The sequence below is a fragment of the Lagopus leucura genome, unplaced genomic scaffold (assembly GCF_019238085.1).
Source record: "Lagopus leucura isolate 7727_CA_CO unplaced genomic scaffold, USGS_WTPT01 Super-Scaffold_100001, whole genome shotgun sequence".
Lineage (NCBI taxonomy): Eukaryota > Metazoa > Chordata > Aves > Galliformes > Phasianidae > Lagopus > Lagopus leucura.
In genome coordinates, this window is record NW_024962262.1 from 93,676,763 (window position 1) to 93,695,418 (window position 18,656).

Sequence of the window (18,656 nt, forward strand, 5' to 3'; positions counted from 1 at the left end):
TCATCAGGCTCCTGGTTTTAGTCAGCGTTTGCTGATTATGTCTTTGTTGTGCCTGGCACTGGAGCTTTAGAGACATCCCTGAACCGAGCTGTTACTTTAGCAATACAGTCCAGCTCTGTGGAATGAGGGAAACCTGTCTTTGGAGCACGTTTTCCTAGCACTTCATAGATTACTTCACTCTTTTGCTGCGGTCTCTGTATGGCCAAAGTATGCTCTATTTTCTAAGGCTCTCTTGCACTTATGCTCAGTGTATGGTAAATCTGAACTCTATCTATCTCTGAATATCTATCTATCTGAATATCTATCTGAACTCTGTCATGTGGAAGAGGACATCCAGGTGTATTTGGGAGAGCACCAACAAGAAAATAGAAGAGAGTCAGTAATAAAGTGCTAAGATGTTCACAGATATGAAACTTTCATAAATGGCTTCAGTCAGAAGGGACCTTAAAGACCTTACCCATTTCCAATCCCCTCGGTAGGGTTGCCATTCACTAGATCAGGCTGTCCAGGGTCCCATCTTTGTTAAAGAACAATAATAAATGAGTTTAGAAAAGCTTTTCCGATTACAAAGTGCCATTAAATACCATCTAAGAGTGGCTAAAGGCATTATTATAATGCAGATTGACACTACTCAGTGACAGTGATCAGGGCTCTTTTCTTACTTCAGAGCCATTCTCATCATGACCTTAAAAACATCTTTCGCACCATTGCTGTGCTGCTGGGTCTACTGATATGCTGGCAGAGAGCCAATATTTTGTTCTCTTGATGGTCCCTCTAACATTCAGAAATAAAAACACAGGGCTGGGACCAGACCAGATGTCACGCTCTGGTAACCTTTTCCTTCAGAATTTATCAGTTGTAGAAAACATACAGGCAGATACAAATGTGAAACCAATTAAGTTAGTTTTAACTAGAATGCTTAAAAGCAGTATAATTTAATTTTTTTTTTCAAAGGCTGCTGACACAGGTTCTTTGAAAAAAAGTATTGCATTTGCTGTACTTGAAAAACCTTGCAGTTCTCAACAGTGTTCTTTCTTTTTGTAAAACCAAAGTGGGGTGGAAGTTCACTATGCTGTTACATTTGATGGAGAAGCCATCAGCAATGCCACTTGGGACCTGATTAACCTTCATTCCAACAAGGTGGAGGACAGCTCCTTTATGGGGATAGAAGATAATCCAACAGTTGTTTACACCATCAGCGATTTCCAAGATTATATTGCTGAAATTCTCCAGAAAAATGCCTTGCTTGAAAACACTTCTTTGACATTAGACCCTAACTCTCTCCAGCTTATTAATGGTGAGTACTGTTTATGATTCAGCAGCCCTCTGATGAATCAAAAAGGAGCCACAAATACAAAGGTTTGTTTTGCTAATCTGGTCAAGTCATTAGGAGTGATATCCTATGCTCAGTCCATTAGATTTGCCTTTTCCAATTTTTCTTTGACACCATTTGTAGAATGCAATTCCAATAATTCTTCAACAATTAACACGAACAGAAAGGAGATGTAGTTCATGTGATGCATATTGCCTTCAGCATGAAGATGACCTTCAGCATAGTCATTTTGTATTTGCCTTGAGCAGCACAAAGGAAATACCTGGCTTATCACTGAATATGGAAAATGATCCTGCCATAGCTGGTGGAGGATCAAGAGTATTCCATCCCTCTGTTCTCTTTTTTTTTCTTTATTTTTTTTTTCTGTACTTCCTGTGAGTGATCTGGGGATATTTCCAGAAAAAAAATCTCTATGGCCAACTTTCTGAACAGGTCTCACAAATCTGTGATGAAAAATGGTTTTTCAGTCTAAACCAATTGTTCTAAACCAATTTCTTTACACTGTTACTGCAGGTTTTATTGTCTAAGTATTTATATTTTCCTAGTGAAAGAAATATTGCACCCTACTCAAGAAGATCCATCCTGGATTACTGAGCATCCAACTGTACTGGAGCATGTGGAGTTTGATGTGAGTATGGTTCTGAGCAGTGTCCTTTTTAGTTTGTCATCTGTCCTTTTCATACATTCAAACAGCTTAATTAAGCAAGATGGAATTAAAACAAGCACTCAGAACTTCTCTATCTTATTGTTTATGTACAGAGGAGCAAAACCTCTGGTGAAATCTCTCATCTGATAACTTTCTGTTGAACAAGTTTTCCATGATCATCTTATATTACATAGCTGTCTAGCCATGACTTGCTCTTCAGGCTTCTTTTCTTCCTTTGTCTGTTTTTGGCATAATGTTTAAGCTGTAAATCGGTTTAAAAAAAAAAAAGAAAAAGAAAAAGAAAAAAAGATTAGACCCACAGCACTACCATTCTATGGAAGTTGAGAAATAGTTGTAAGGACTAAAGCAGGCTGCTAGAAGAGGTAAAAGGGTAAGTTTTATATGCTACTTCTGTTATTGTTTCATTTTACGTGCAAGTTCTTTGTTAGGGTTTTAAAAGGTGTCCACATCCTTGATGCCAGTAAAGCATCTTAGTTTCAGTTGGAACGGAATTGTTTTCTTCAGCAAGTCTAGTATGATGCTATGTTTTGTTCCAGGAGAAAAGTAATTTTGATAACACACCAATGCTTACAGTTGCTGCTAAGTAGTGTTGTACAGAGCCAAGGCCGCTCTGAAGGTCTGAAGTGAAGAGCGGAAGGAGCTGGGAGGGAACAGGATTGGGACAGCTACTTAAACTGGCCGAAGGGATATTCTATACCATAAGACATCATACAGAAGTAGTTCTGAAGGGTGTGGGAGTTCTTCTGGCTCTCTTCTGCTGCTTGGGGGCTAGCTGGGCATTGGGCATAGGGTGATGAGCAATTGCTTATGCATCACTTGTCATATACATCTATATATGTAAATAGTTATAACTATTTTCCTTTTCTCTATCTTAGCAAATAGTTTTATCTCAACCCACAAGTTCTACTTCATTATTTTTCTTATTTTCTCCTCCATCCCACTGAAAAGGGGGACAGACGACTGATGCTGAGCCACCAGCCAACCACAACACAAACGACACAGAAAATTAGTAGGCACTGGTTTCTGGTTCTTTTTTTGAAAATGTATCATTATCTCTTCTGAACACTTCTGAAACAATTCAGGATATAGATGAATGTTCCCTGTTGGACAGGAGAGTTAGTACCCCTGAACGTGTCTGTACAATGCAGCAGGGCTTCAAGCAGAGATACCAAGTGAGGTGCCAGTGATGAAGAGATTGGATTAATTAATTCTACTGACAGCTGAATGTTGGGGCTTTGTCTGGGCCTAAGGATTTACCCAGTAGGTTTTTACTCTGTTGTGTAACACACACATGCTTTCCAAAATTAAATGAGCACAGTTCATGCCACAAAAACCAGATTCATCTGTATTTGATGATAGATTTTCACTATGCTCTCTATGAGATGCTGTAATGAGCACAAGCATGCCTTACGTCAGACCAACTTCGGAAACATTCATAGAAGCAAAATTCTTAGTGACTTCACAGAAGCTGATGGTGTCTGTTCTATTGGTCACAGGTAGAATATCCTTAACTTCGTTACCAGTTTCCCCTGTTTTTCTATAACTATTAGTATTGAAAATGCAAATTTGTATGAGTTTGCTGTATGTGGCTTAAACATGGTCAGATTTAACTTTCAGGAAAGACTGTCTATTTACTACAACTATCTAACTATATTAAAACGTTATATATCTTTAACAGGACAATTTTCAGCCATTTTTATACTGACACATACATGCAAGATTTTGTAGTAGAGGTAGCTTTGTGATGTTACTTAGTTTTAAACAAATTTTAGGGTATGGTACATATAAGAAATATTACTGGATGTGCACAGATAATCTGGGAAATAATTTCATATAGATTTAAGAAACTCATAAACTGCTTAAACAATAAACAAGGCTGAAATGATTAGTCAAATATTTGCACAGATATCAAACCGTTGAGTTTCAAGTAAATAATATTACGTAGAACTGTTACCTATGAAAAAGAATTCAGCTATTATTTTTTGTGGCTAATCTGGGAATGAGTTGGATTTGTGTAATCGTACTGTGTCATGACATAATGTGGGACTATCATTACTTCATCTTATTGCTAGCAGATGGCACCAACTAATCATTAATTCCTTTATTTGACCTTTTACAAATCTCTTTAAAAATGAAGAAAAAAACAAGTCTAGCTTTTGAAACCTGTATTTTCTTGTTATTTCAGTTGAGTTACAACAGGTAGAATGCATTGGCTTATTGAGCACAATGTCTTTCTGGCAGCAGAAAACGGAAAATCAGGGAGGGTGTTCTATGTTTGCAGTCATCTGTCATATTTGTAAGCCTTTCAAGACATTAGCAAAAAAAAAAAGAACTTGCCAATATGATATTAAACTTGTTAATATAATATATAGCACTGTAACAAGAATCTTTGAATAATGTTCGTTGTCATAGGAACATCTATCCACATTAAAATAAATGATGAAGTGCAATTTCTGGCAACAAAATACTCAACATAAAAATGTATTGAGCAGCTATTGCTGGTAGTCCTTTTTCATTCTTTATGGAATTTATATGTGTAATTTGTTTCTAATCTTGCACAGTAACTTTTTTTTTCATGGGTTTATTTATAATAGTCAATTTTGCCAAATAAGATAATTGCTGGAGCACATGTCTCTCTGGTGTATATACTTTTCAACTGATAGTTACCATATACGTTCAAAAATATGAGAAGGCTGGGTGGCACAACAAGTGCATATAAAAACCATGGTCAATTCTGGTAGACAAATAATTAGATAAAAATACATTCACTGCTTTATTTCTAAAGTGTTCAAATATAGTTTGAAGGAAGATGAAAATTTAATTCACCTGCATCTCAACCAGGAGTATAATTCCAAGACTGAGAAGTATTTAGACTTCATTCATGCCAGAAGGAGATTAGAAGGAGATTAGAAGACAGAAATGTTTAAATAGATAGTTTTTGTTTTGTTTTGTTTTTTTGAACTGTCATATTTATTACCAAAACCCTTGTATGCTGTCCACTCAACTTTACTAATCAGTAATTAACTGTAAGTTCTACTTTCTTCATTTGGCAGTTTTTCATACCTCAAGATGTTTTTTTTTTTTTGGTCAATTTCTGACTTATTGCACAGCATTCATACTGGGACAGGTATCCGTGCAAAGCAGTAACTCCTGAGTTTAGGCAGGGAGCTTACTTTTGTAGCCTTGATTAAATTAGTTAATTTCCCTTTTTTTTTTTCTTTTTTTTTTTTTCCAATATGATTTCCTCATGAGACACTGTGGGAGTGGATTAATCTTCAAAGATAAAATGTGCTCAGTATTCTAACTGTAAACCAAATAATAACTGGGGTGTGGTCTTAAAAAGTAAATTGTGTGCAAATTGGAGGCTTAAAAACAAATTCTTTTCCCACAATTCATGTAATTGGCAAATTCATTTTGTGTATTCCTTGTTCATCATTACTGTTGATAGTTTTCTTTCCACATTGGCATCTCAGCTTTGTGAGTGATGCTATTCAAAGTTCTAAGTGCTCTTGGTTACATTATGATCACATTTCCCTCCCAAGTTCTCAGAGCCACAAATCAAAAGATAGTAATAAACAACTGTAGGGCACATGTACAGTTAAATTCAGTTTCTAAACTGGTTTTATACTAGCAACTATAATATTATAATTAATGTAATGATTATGGAGCTGATGAATAATAGCTGCTTGGACCTCTTCATTTCTTAGAAAGGATAACAATATTGTGTGTATTTATCTTTGATTTAAATAGAAATGGACAGTTCATTTTTTTCAGTAGGGAAAAGGAAAGGACACAGTGGGTATAGACTGTAAATCTCTGCATACCACTGCCTGAAGCTGCTCCTGAAGAATTGGAATGACTTCTTTCCCTTTTTAGTGGACGTGATTGGACACAAAATATGTGTCACGAGGACATGCATTTTACATGTACACTGGAAGTTATTAGCAAAGATTATGTTTGCAAATCCTTCTCCTGCTGTTTTGCACTACTTCCTCACAAAGGCAAAAGTACCAGATATTGCTCCTGGTTAACACCCCTTCATATATTCAGCCAGTATGGGCAGCCAATACTACCCCTGTAATAGAGGTTATGGTTTTGTTTCAGGATAACACTTTTTCAGCTGAATGGCCTTCAGCAGATGAATCAACTGTCAGCAATACCTTGCCCTTTGACTTCACCAAGCCAGATTCCACTTTAGATAGCGATGAGTCCAACGACAATGAAATCCGACCAAGACCAGAAAGCTTGGACTCTGAGGTCAGTTTGATACCTGAAGCTCCACTTTCTTCAGAGGCTGACATCACATCTTTGCCGGATGGGCTGAATTTAGGGGATGGGAATCAGACTCCTGCTTTGGTCACTGCACCAGGGATAGAGCATGATTCTCTGGACTCTCTGGAATGGCTTTCAGCCCCTGATTCTTCAGATGGTAAGTTCATTGACTGAAGTTTAAGTTTCTATATCAGTGTTTCTGGATATTCACTAAACATATAGTTTACCAAAATGACTTTTCAGAAAGGTCTATACGTTGGATATATTCCTCTGATTGTTTTCACCTTTACTGTGTACGTGTATCCAAGAACAAGACACTCTGATAACTTGCCTGTAACAGCTGATAATGCCTGTTTATCCCTCCAGCAAACTGTGTGTGCAAGATACTTCTTTAACTGAGTAGAACTATTTTCATATGGAGCGTGTTTGGGTGATTCCATGCAAAGATAATAGATCTCGGAAACAGAGATAGTTATCAGATAGTCTACTAAGGACATGCTACACAGTAACTGCTTTATTGAGTATTCTACAGTCTTGATTTGACTCATGGAATATCAGAATGAAAAGTGGAGAGGTCAAGAGGCCTTTAGACTTCAGCATGTCAAGATCAGTATATATCACAGGAAACATAATGAATGCTTATCTACAGACAACAAAATGAACCATATTTTACTTTTTTTTTTAATGTATAAACAAAAACTAATTGGAAGCTCATTTTTATTTTTAGAGTTTGAAGATACTGGACTATCTAATGACTTTCTTCTGCCTTCAAGTCCTCCTTCTCACCTTATGCCTAAAGAACCTCCATCTACAGATGATTATATAGCTCCCCTGCTTTCTGCACCAACAGTGGCCTCCTCATCAGTCCTGGAGACCGATACAAAAAGAACAGTGACTGCTGAGAAGAAAGAAGTAACTCAGGGTAGTCCTGCAGACAGTAGCAGTGCAGATTCTTTGTTGCACGAGTCTGTGGAAGAAAGTCCTTTTCCTTTAGAACGTGAAAATGATATTTATCTTGGAGATAGAATTATGTTTGATGATGGATCTGGTTCAGCTTTTGATGGTTCAGGAAAAGGAATGGAACCAAGTATTTGGCCTTGGGATGTGGCAACACTGGAACCAGTTTTCTACCCTGGTCCTGATAGCTGGCTTGATGATGATAATGATTCTTTGTTAATTAGAACTGAAGATATTCCTGAAGGTCTGATCTTAGATTATATTCTTAACTCTAGGAATAAATTAGATGATGATCCTTCCAAAGATGAGAATGAAGGTGTGGCCAATATAAAAGAAAATTTCCTTGACGAGTCTGAAATATTGGTCTTTCCAGAAACTACAACTCAGCAGGTACCTCTGCTACAGACAGGAGAGCCATCATCTGTGGAGCCATCTACACAGACGGAAACGCTGAGCATGGATGATTCTTCTTTTGTTAAACCACCCTTTGTTTTGGAGCCATCAGAGGACTATTCCTTTGCAGACCTGCCAACTGGAGAAGATCCTTTCTTACCACACAGTACAAGTTTGTCTGTTGAAGATAGTCTCCTTACATCTACAGTAACTCTTGGTATGGAGGATAGTCTCCTTACATCTACTGTAGCCCTTAGTGTAGAACAACCAGAAGAGTACAGTGTAGGTCAGGAGATAATTTCTGAAGCAGTTGAAGATCAAATTGAAGACAGGCCAACAGTAGAAGAATTATTCACAGCAGGGCAGTCAAACGTAGCTGAAGCTGCTACAATAGGTTACTTGGACAAAAGCTCTTTAGAAACTGTTCTGACTGTGGAACCTTTTGTGGTAAGCACTGATAGTTCCATGGAAGAGCATCAAACCGTAGATTCATCATTGGCAGACAGAGACACTGGATTAGCAATAAAGAAGCCAGTTGATGTTTGGCCTACTGACAGAGTACTAGAGAAGACATTAGATCAAACAGTGCAATCAGCAATTCCGACTGCAGCTCAAGTTTCAACTGCAGTTCCTTCTTTAATAGATCAAGCCACTGCTCTAGATGGCTTTGCTGGGCAGGATGGTACAGAACATGACACACGTGTTTCCATGAGCATCAGCACCATTCTGAAGTCCTATGTAACTGTAACAGCAGGCACTGTTGAGCTTCCATCTCATCTCCCTCCCATGGCATCCACAGTATCATCATCTGTGGTTACCTCAGCAAAGTTGGGAGATGAAACAACAAGAGTCCTGGATGTTTCAGTGGACCTGGATCATGTGAGCATGGTCAGCTTTTCTCCAGAGCCAAGTGAGGAGGCAAAGAGCATGACTGACAGTCACATGGAGCCAACTACCCATGCCCATTCCACACAGATGGCCGGTGTGGCTTGGCCCACGCATGAAAATCACAATAGCACTCCTGTTCCATCACGAGCTTTAGTTGTGTTTTTCAGTCTTCGGGTTACCAATATGATGTTTTCAGAAGACCTGTTCAATAAGAATTCCCCTGAATATAAAGCATTAGAGCAACGATTCTTGGAACTGGTAAGAGTAATTTCTGTGCTAAATATCCATTTCCATAGATAGAAATTGTTGGTAAGAGTTGGTCTGCTCTCCTTTGCAGAGAGTAACTCAAGACTGGTGTTTCCAGATGTTATATGTGTCCCTCTCCAGGAAAATGCTATCTGGAAATATGAAGGGGGGAGTGGGGGGTGGAGGTGGGACGGGGAGGGCGGGGCATTTTCAGTTTTGTTTTATTTTCACTTTTTAGTCAGTCAGCAGTCTCTCTAAATCTAATGATCTCATTATCTTAATTTTCTAGTGATACTGGCCAGATGCTCTGCTGGTGTCAGTAGATGCAGCACATGTAGCTTAATTCAGTAAAACGTTTCCTTAAATTGCTTGTGGTATGCTCTGGGTTTAGTCTAGGGGGAGGGAAGAAGTAAATACATGGGGACTGTTGATAGCCTTTCTGCAACTCAATCCATCCCAAGTAAGAGATAGTTTAGGGAAATGTGATGTTTGTAAATGGACTGTTCTCCTAAATAGTCAGTGGCTAGCAAAGCCTCATAGAAGAAATACAGGAACAATTATCAAATTTTAACCTGGAAATTCTCTTCTCCTGAGTGTAATGAATATTTTTCTATGGGAGATGGAGGGAGTAAAGGAGAGAGATAGAAAAGGATAACATGCTTGAGGGAAATACCCTTTGAAATGACATGTATATGTGTTGGGCAAGAGAGAGCTCTGCGTACATCCATACAAGTGTGTATCTAAACTGTAGATTAGGAACTGTCTACAAATTGATATTTGGTGTGAAGAACTCCGGACCCTGGCAAGATCCCAGTATGGGCTTCAGTCAGGAAGAGTTTTAATACCCTTGCCATGGGATTTGGATAAACTAATTCAAACTCCCACTGCCTGATGTGATACCAACTGACTTGAGTATAGATTCAAGGATTCAGCTTTTCTGTCACTGTCTCTTATGTTGCAGCTGGTGCCATACCTTCAGTCAAATCTAACAGGCTTCCAGAATCTGGAAATCCTGAACTTCAGAAATGGCAGCATTGTGGTGAACAGTCGAATGAAGTTTGCCAAACCTGTGCCTCGAAATGTCACCAACGCTGTGTATATGATCCTGGAAGACTTCTGCAACACTGCATATCACACCATGAACCTGGCCATTGATAAATACTCTCTGGATGTGGAATCAGGTAAAAATGGCAGGGAAGTAAGTTTTGAAGCAAGGGATTCTGCTTTAACAACCTATTTAGGATCCTAACAGCTCAGAGATTTCCCAGTGCTTTTCACAAGCTGGGCTTTTCTAAAGCTCAGGTCACACTTTCATAGAGTTTAAATAAACAAAAGTCTGTTACGGGACTAAAGAGAGGAACAACGAAATGGGACCCAGATTGAACAAACAATATGGGGCCCATATAGAAATATGGGATTCAAAGTGGCTTGCATAATTGTCATTGCACTTTCATTGAGGAGTTAGAAGAGGACTGGTCAGCAGGAACAGTGGTGCCCATCTCTATTGTGCTGACTTTCACATGTGGTTTGAATTTCCCCACATGTTAACTAGCCAGGTAACCACAGTTTAACTGTGAGGTATGTACATGGAAAATAGTTGCTGACTTACTCTTATACTCAGAGTTTGATTGCAGTATAGTGTCTGTCCCTTAGTCCATTTGTGATATAGGGAACTTTCTTTCTGTCCAAGTTAGCCAGTAGTGTATCATAAAAGCAACCTGGAAATAGTTCCTGTGTTAAACAACACTGCTGACAAATGGCAGCTGTGCTTCTGAGGAAGTTCTGCTATAAAGGCAGTCTATTTAGCATGAAAAATCTTTGATTTTGATATTGATATTAAATTTAATGCCAGCCCTCTTAAGCTTGATATGCAACACATCAGATATACAACAGGCTTGTGTTCCTTGCAGACAAAGGCACTTCACAGGTAGGGACTGGGTGCCTGAAGTCTCCTTTCCCTTCTCTGTGTGCTGCCTATATTCTCTGTGACAAGAAGTACTGGAGATCAGCTGTGTTTTACTCATTTGCAAAATACAGTTCCAGCAGAGAGAGAACATCTGAGGTCGTGTTCCAGTAAGAAAAAGAACACTTCTTATACTTGCCTTTTCAATTGGCTTGCTGGGTGGTCTTAGCCATACCACTTATGTGCACTGTGCAGAGGAATACTTCCTTGTGTTTGTTCACCTTAGCAGAGCCCTTTGAAACTCAGGAAAGATGCTTGCTGCATTTTGGCAGATTATTTTAACTAAGAAGTCATTTGAGAAAATGGCAACAGTGCTCTGCTTTAGGTAATGTTCTCTTCTATTACTAATATTTTCTGCTTTTGGTGTTCCCAGGAGAGCAAGCAGATCCCTGCAAGTTCCAGGCCTGCAACGAGTTCTCTGAATGCTTAGTGAATCGCTGGAGTGGGGAAGCTGAGTGTGTCTGCAATCCTGGCTACCTGAGCATCGACGGGCTGCCCTGCAATAGCATTTGTGATCTGCAACCCAACTTCTGCCTGAATGATGGCAAGTGCGACATCAGCCCTGGGCAAGGGGCCATATGTAGGTAGGTCATCTTCTGTTTGATGCACGTGCATTCCTCTGTCCTTGGGATTCCATGAAATACGTGCAAAATTCCCTACGATAATGTGTAACACGTGAGATGCTAGTGATTATCAATCGTAACACTGTTGAGTGGAGGTCCCAGTTTTAATATTACTTTTCAAAAATGAGACAGTAACAAATTTCTTTAATAGAACAGAAATGCCAGGAAGTAAAGCTATCTACAAAAAATAGCAGTGGCGTATATTGAGTTGTTCACTTCACTTTCTTTGAATTTGAGGACAGAATTTATCTCCAGAAGTTTCTCTAGTAGCAAAGTGTTAGATAATGTCATAAAACATTTTAGTTGACTCCAGTACAAAAATCCAGATTTGAAAGGCATCCTCGTTTAGCATAGATACATTAAATACAGTGCTCTTTCTTAAGAAAAAGGTCCCATAAGGAAAGAAAGCATTGCTAATTTGGGAAAAATAATGTGTGCTTCATATGACACATCACGACATATGCTTCAGATCAGTTTTTTTTGCTTTTTAAGGTTCAGATGTCTTTAAACAGATGTTTGTGTTTCACAGGTAACTGAAATAGTGCAAGGTACTGATAAATGTGCCCTCTGATACTGCACTATTTTTTTCCCTGTTTATCAATGTAATAATCTGTTTTTAATAACTAATTCATTATACCTATCAACAAAAGGTAGAATTAATTAAAACAATGCAATAGCTATAACTACTTACATTAGTTATTATTTGTTATATAGTTACTTACATTAGTATAACTACTCATATTAGTTCACGTGATTTTATTTTAATAAGGCTTGCTTAGAACATTAAGAAAATTAATTAATCTTAGGGGCTTAGCAGCTAACAAGAGAAACAATAAAATGTTTTGGGTTTTTTTTTTTGTTTTTTTTTTTTTTTTTTTTTACCATATGAAAATAGTTACTTTCACAGATGTGTATAGTGGTATAAATTTTATCATATTTGTATAATAGTGCTAACAGGAACCACATGTGCTCAGGTATGCTTTGGCCAGTACTTAGGAAGACGTTTTCAAAAAAGTTGAAGTATCAGTTACTGCTTTTAGAAACTATTTCAGATATTTAGGTCAAAAGACTTAATTTACTGATGTTTTCTATTAATGAGGCTCACTGCTGTGAGTGGCTGTAATTCCTTGAGATTTTAGAACAAAATGTCCCAAAAACATGCAATGTAACATATTTTGTTTTTACTGGTAGATTTTAAGTAAGTGTGTATATTTTAGAAGTCTGTATTACCTAAAGATTTCATATTCCAAAGCACAGCAAAGCAGAAATTATGAATGCTGATTAAGGAAGCAATTCCAAAGATTCATTCTTGGGAGCAAGCTTCTTTCTAGTCATTTCTTTTATGTATTTACCTAACTGTTGTAGTTTACACACTATGAGCATTTTTCTCGTTTAACACACATTCATGTGTATTTGCATTGCAATAGCATTAAAAGATTGTTTTCTACCTTTGTAGTGTTTGATACATTACCTGCAAGGCTCTATCAGTGCATGAGTTTTTATTTAATCTAGATACTTCATAGAATCATAGAATCACAAGGTTGGAAACGACCTACAAGATCATCTAGTCCAACCATCTCCTCATCACCATTGCCACCACAAGCTCTAAACCACATCACGCAGCACGTCATCCAGACACCTCTTGAACACTGCCAGGAACGGCGACTCCACCACCTCCCTGGGCAGCCATTCCAGTGCCTGACCACTCTTTGAGAGAAAAAGTTCTTCCTTATGTCCAACCTAAACCTCCTCTGATACAACTTGCGGCCATTGCCCCGTGTCCTGCTCATTGCCTGGGAGAAGAGGCCAAATCCCTCTTCACCACAACCTCCCTTCAGGAGGTTGTAGAGTGCAGTGAGGTCTCCCCTGAGCCTCCTCTTCTCCAGACTGAACAATCCCAGCTCCCTCAGCCGCTCCTCATAAGACTTGTGCTCCAGACCCCTCACCAGTTTCGTTGCCCTTCTCTGGACACGCTCCAGGACCTCAACATCTTTCCTGTAGTGAGGAGCCCAAAACTGAACACAGTGCTCAAGGTGCGGCCTCACCAGGGCTGAGTACAGAGGGATGATCACCTCCCTGCTCCTGCTGGTCACACTATTTCTAATGCAGGCCAGGATGCCGTTGGCCCTCTTGGCCACTTCAGTTGTACCACATCACAGGATGCTCTTATTTAGAGCAAGTTTGCCACCACAAATGCATTATCCTTTTCTTATTCTACCTATCTTTACTCAGTTCAGCGATACCAAATGGCTGTTGCCAATAACAATAAAAAAGTTGGTGCTCAAACTTGGGAAGGCATTTACTGTTGAGGTAAATTAACTGAGGATACATCACAAGAAGAAATTAAATACATTTATATCAATCAAAGTTGCAGCTTTTGTTGGTGTTTAATTTCCTAGCATTTCTTTTTTGCAGGTGTCGTGTAGGAGAGAACTGGTGGTACAGAGGGGAGCACTGTGAAGAATATGTGTCTGAGCCACTGGTCGTGGGTATTGCCATTGCATCTGTGGCAGGATTCCTTCTGGTGGCATCTGCTGTTATCTTCTTCTTGGCAAGGACCCTTCGAGACCAGTACACAAAGAGTGACACCGAGGACTCACAGGGGTATGTGGCACCATCTAATGTCACAAAGCTCATCTGCCAGAGTAAGGATAATTCCATCATAAGTCTTGTGTCGTGCAGCTGACCAGCAGCAGGGTTTATGCGCACCTCCAAGTGCCAGGCTTCCTTAGTCTGTCTGCTGCCGTTCTGGGCTGCAGAGAAGCTCACTGTTTGTTCATTGCTCCCTCAGGCAGGGTGACAGCCTCTCGTCCATTGAGAACGCAGTTAAATACAACCCCATGTATGAAAGTGATACGACTGGCTACAGCCATTATTATCGCAGATACCCTCAGCTAACGTCCTACAGTTCTACCAGTGCAGAGACATCCACCGACTACAGCAGTGAAGAGATAAGGCACATTTATGAAAACAGTGAGCTTACTAAGGAGGTAAATGACCTTGTTTTCATAATGCCATCAAAAGATCTTGTGAAAAATAAGCTTATTGAACAATTGCAATTTGAGGCCTCAGTCTTTCTCAACAATCTGTGCTCTAGATAGATAAGGCACAACTCTGACTGCTGCAACTATTAAAGAGGAGAGAGCAAGCAGGGAAAGAAATCCTTCCTATCAGGTATACAGACAGGAATGTGTGTATTCTGACTTGTAATGAATTTCACGTGATAAAAGAGCTGAATACTTAAGTAACTGCACAAGGGCTGCAGTGGTTTGCTTTAGTGCTAGACATGGCCTTTAGCTTTTGATGCCAACTGACATGCAGGAATCATTGCTGTAAAAATCTGGAACTGCCTGGCCTTTAATATAGGATTCTTAAAGCTTAGTTCTTAGTATAACCTGCAAGTTAGATTATACTGTCCTACCTTGTTGTATAGATGGTATCCAGGATTCACTGAAGAGGAGACAGGATTTACACCCAGGAGCAAGCCACAGATTCTTAAGCAATTGTGAGAGGTGTGAATCCAGCCTGTAGCCAGGGTTGTGGGGAAAGTATCCATGAGAAAGAAATGGTTCTGTTCAAGCCAGTTGAAATGTCACATTCTATCCAAACCCTGGTTTTAACAGTAAAATATGACTAGATTCCAAAACTGAAGTGCTCCACTTTTAAAAATAGCATGAAGAAGAATTTTAGCCCTGGACTGTCCAATTTCAAGGTCTCCTCATTGAAACAGCAAAGGATATGAGTTTTATTTTCCAAGAAAAAGAAATAGATTGTTTCAGTAGTACTTTAATTTCTGTTATGTACCTAAAATTTCTTTTTTGTATTCTAGGAAATTCAGGACAGAATTCGAATTATAGAGCTCTACGCTAAGGACCGTCAGTTTGCAGAGTTTGTTAGGCAGCATCAAATGTGAGTGAAATATCTTGTCTGCATAATTCCTTTGATGTTTTTTCATGTAACCTTTACTACATTACTGTATTTTTCATAAGATGGGCCTGGAAATACTGGACTTAACTAGATACTAAACTACTAAACTAACTAACTACTTAACTAGAAGTTAAGATATCCGTACTTTCTGAAGAAGCTCAATGCTTTTTAAGTACTTAATTTAATCACTGTCACAAGTAGGCAGTTAGGTTAAAAAGTGGTGAAGAGGAATCCTGCAGTTAATGGGTGTCAGAGAAGCACTGACATCAACTTGATCCTGAAAGCACAAATAGAACCTTCCTGACTCTTTTAGCGTAGGTACTGCTGCTACCTGTTTATTTAGAAGAGAAATTTTTAAAAGCATGTTAGTTCATCTCAATTTTGCAAGACTTGACTTGGCAGCTAACCCAGCAGGTCACTAGTGCAGTACTATCATCTGATATTGTGGGCATGTTATCAGAATAGAAGGTATACAGTTCTGAACAGTTAACCAAGCTGAATTGTGTGCTTTGATGAAAGTCAAGCTTAGGAAAGACTACTAAGGAATTAAGTGTTGGCATTCAGTCTCCTACAAACTGTATTATCACTATAGCAATAAGAATATCACAGATATCGCTGTTCACTTAAAAGATTCTGAAGTGCGGTTCCTTGGGATTGGGTTAAAAACAGCTACAGTAGCACAACCCCTGTATTCCAAAGACCTCAACTACAGTTTTGTTTTGTTTCTTAATTGAAAATAACTGCAGTTCACATTTTTCCATGTCACTTGTTCATATTTTCATCTTGAGACAGATCAGCTTCTAAATTTTCCACAGCTGGAAAGTAGAAAGGGCTGTCTCATATAAGCCTTGAATCCAAAGCTTGAAAGAGAAAGAGACTAACTTAATCATTGCTTCTCTGTTTTTCATTTCAGGAAGCTGCTTTAAGAAAAAAAAAAAAAAGAAATCAGTAGAGACCACGTGGGAGATAAAGACTACCTTGTTGCCATAGCAATGGGCTCAGATGTAACTGCAAAGTTACTTATAGTCTTAACATTGCATGGATGGATACAGATGTTTTCTAAATGAATGGCTGAAATGTACAGATGTCTGTTTATCTCAATTACCTCTGGCTTCTCTGCATAAAGTGACATTTTTAAGAAGTGATCAGAAGTGGCAGAGGTTATGAAAGTTCATTTTTCATTAACTCTGAAATGGACAGTGGTAATTTGTACACCAAGGCAAAAAAAAAAAATCTCCTCAGAAAAGAGAAGATACGTTCACAAACTAAAAATAAAAGGCACCTTTAAAATCCTGTCTGGCATTTATCCCCTCACTGGAATCTACTGCAGTGAATTCACAAGTACAAGGTGCTAGTGGAAAGAATGTGGTTTGCACGTGAATGGTTTGTAGGAGAGAAGCACAGTGATAGAAGGGTGTTAGCATTATTTTAAAGCATTCCCAGCATAAACACAAAAGTAACCTCATCGGAAAAGATGTTATTTTACACAACTGCCTGATTAAACTTTTGCCACCTGGCATTAGCGAAACATCACACTGCTGAGGCTGCAGCCCTCTGAAACGCTCTCTCCACACAGTAAGTGTCACTGCTGGCTTGCAGTGGCCACATCTGGTACCAGAGCACAACAGGGCACTTCTGCAATACAGTGTTATAATGTCATGATGGGTGGCACTCCAGCTGTTCCTGAAAGACACACGAGCAGGGACACAGAAGGTCTTCTATAATACAAATGTTGTGTAAAAGTTAAGTGACCAACATTGACTTTTTTGTACATAGACAATTTGTTGTTAAGATGCATTGTTTATTTGTTGTGTATTTCCTTACCAGCTTATTTTCAGAATGGATTTGATTGCTGAAATAGAAAGATGAGTAGGATAATGACAAAATACTACAGTGATGTTTGTGCACATCTTTTTTAAAACCATAGTTAGTATTTACTCAGTGTTGGATTCAGCCAAATATTGGTTACATTTTCATTTCTGAACAGAGCAATACTGACCCACCATGAACTGTGTTTCAAAATCAAGCTGTGGTATTTATATGCATACATATTTGCTGAATGGCAATAGTTTCTTAGGGGGAAGAGAAAAAGCCAGACTCGCCTCAGCCAGGGCAGTCTTTCTCTAGCAGAAGCAGCTCTCCTGAAGCATTTTAGAGCAACTGAATAGATATGGGACCTTACAAGGTACAGAAACTGCATTTTATCTTGAAATTCTAAAGAGAGCTTTGACCACCTGTTAAAGTATGTGGGAGCTCTGGTTAGACACAACATTTGTGTTGCTAAGGCACTAACACTGCAATCAGGGCTAGGGCACTAACAATCTACAGTAGCTTCTACCTGCAAACAAGTCCAAGATGCTTGTTGTCTTTACAAAGGTAATTGTAGCTTTCTGTCCACATGTGCCAACAGCCACACGATACTTTTGCAAGTTTGGTGTTAGTGAGAATTACTTACTTGACTATAGGCTGATTTACCTAAGCAAGTAAAGATTTCAGTACAATTTCTTTATGCGTTCTGGAGAACCTTGCTGGATCACTTCCACAGTATCTTTTTGCCTTGAGGGGCAGCAAATGGCAGAGCCACAAATCTGTCAAAGAAAGGTTTACAGAAATCACTGTAAGCCCAAATAATACAAAGCAGTGGAATACGGTGCAGATTAATACTGTTGTGACCAGGTGTTAGAAGACAGAGGTCACACAGTGTGACCCAGTGCTCTCAGGGCAGCTGGGATCAGGTACGTCTTAATGATACTCAACTACCTGCTGGACAACTCTTGGTATTTCAGTGTATATACTGTGTTTCTTTCCTGTTTGTGTGTGTGTGTACCTATAAGCATAATGATATTTTCACTACAATAAAATACAATTTCCAAAATGCTTTTTCTAGAAAATTGATATGGAGACTGTGAGTTTGACATAAAGAAATGACGTATCTTAGCCATGAGGAGTTGTGCACACAGTGGCAGGAAGCTTGGTGTTTGACTTCTTTTAAGACTGAGTTGGTTAAGCTGTTGAGCTCATTGCTAGCACAAGTGCTGACATCATTCTTTATTACTTGCAGGGTTATATTCTCAAAATTAATGCTGCAAAACGTGTAATGAGGGGCTTTGCTTTCTACTATTATCTTTGCTCATTATAAAGCGGTGTTTGGCTCTAATTAAAGAACCAAAACGTTACTGAGGGGATCTTGATGTCTTAACAAAAACAAAGGACCCCTCCTCCTTCAGGCCTCCTCTCATGAACTCTGATGATGCATCTCATAATATGTCACGAAGAACCTAATGAACTGTCTTGTTTTAAAGAGTTTCCCAATCAAAGGCAGAGACAAAATGCTAATATCCTCATAAAAACAAGCCAAGCTCTGTATAAAAATCTATTAGTACTTGC

At 38.8% G+C, this 18,656-nt stretch overlaps 1 protein-coding gene across 2 annotated transcripts in view; it reads left to right on the forward strand.

Moving 5' to 3' along the window:
• Window positions 1-18,144, forward strand: part of IMPG2 (interphotoreceptor matrix proteoglycan 2) — a 53,681-nt gene extending 35,537 nt beyond the window's left edge. For both annotated transcript variants that reach the window (XM_042868315.1, XM_042868314.1), the window contains 10 exons: window positions 1,053-1,297; window positions 1,879-1,961; window positions 6,105-6,429; window positions 7,000-8,768; window positions 9,718-9,937; window positions 11,093-11,303; window positions 13,758-13,946; window positions 14,134-14,332; window positions 15,172-15,251; window positions 16,183-18,144. In XM_042868315.1, the coding sequence (XP_042724249.1) occupies window positions 1,053-1,297; window positions 1,879-1,961; window positions 6,105-6,429; window positions 7,000-8,768; window positions 9,718-9,937; window positions 11,093-11,303; window positions 13,758-13,946; window positions 14,134-14,332; window positions 15,172-15,251; window positions 16,183-16,195 (3,334 nt within the window). In that variant the 3' untranslated portion in view covers window positions 16,196-18,144. The remainder of the gene's footprint in view (window positions 1-1,052; window positions 1,298-1,878; window positions 1,962-6,104; window positions 6,430-6,999; window positions 8,769-9,717; window positions 9,938-11,092; window positions 11,304-13,757; window positions 13,947-14,133; window positions 14,333-15,171; window positions 15,252-16,182) is intronic.
• Window positions 18,145-18,656: the final 512 nt, after the last annotated feature.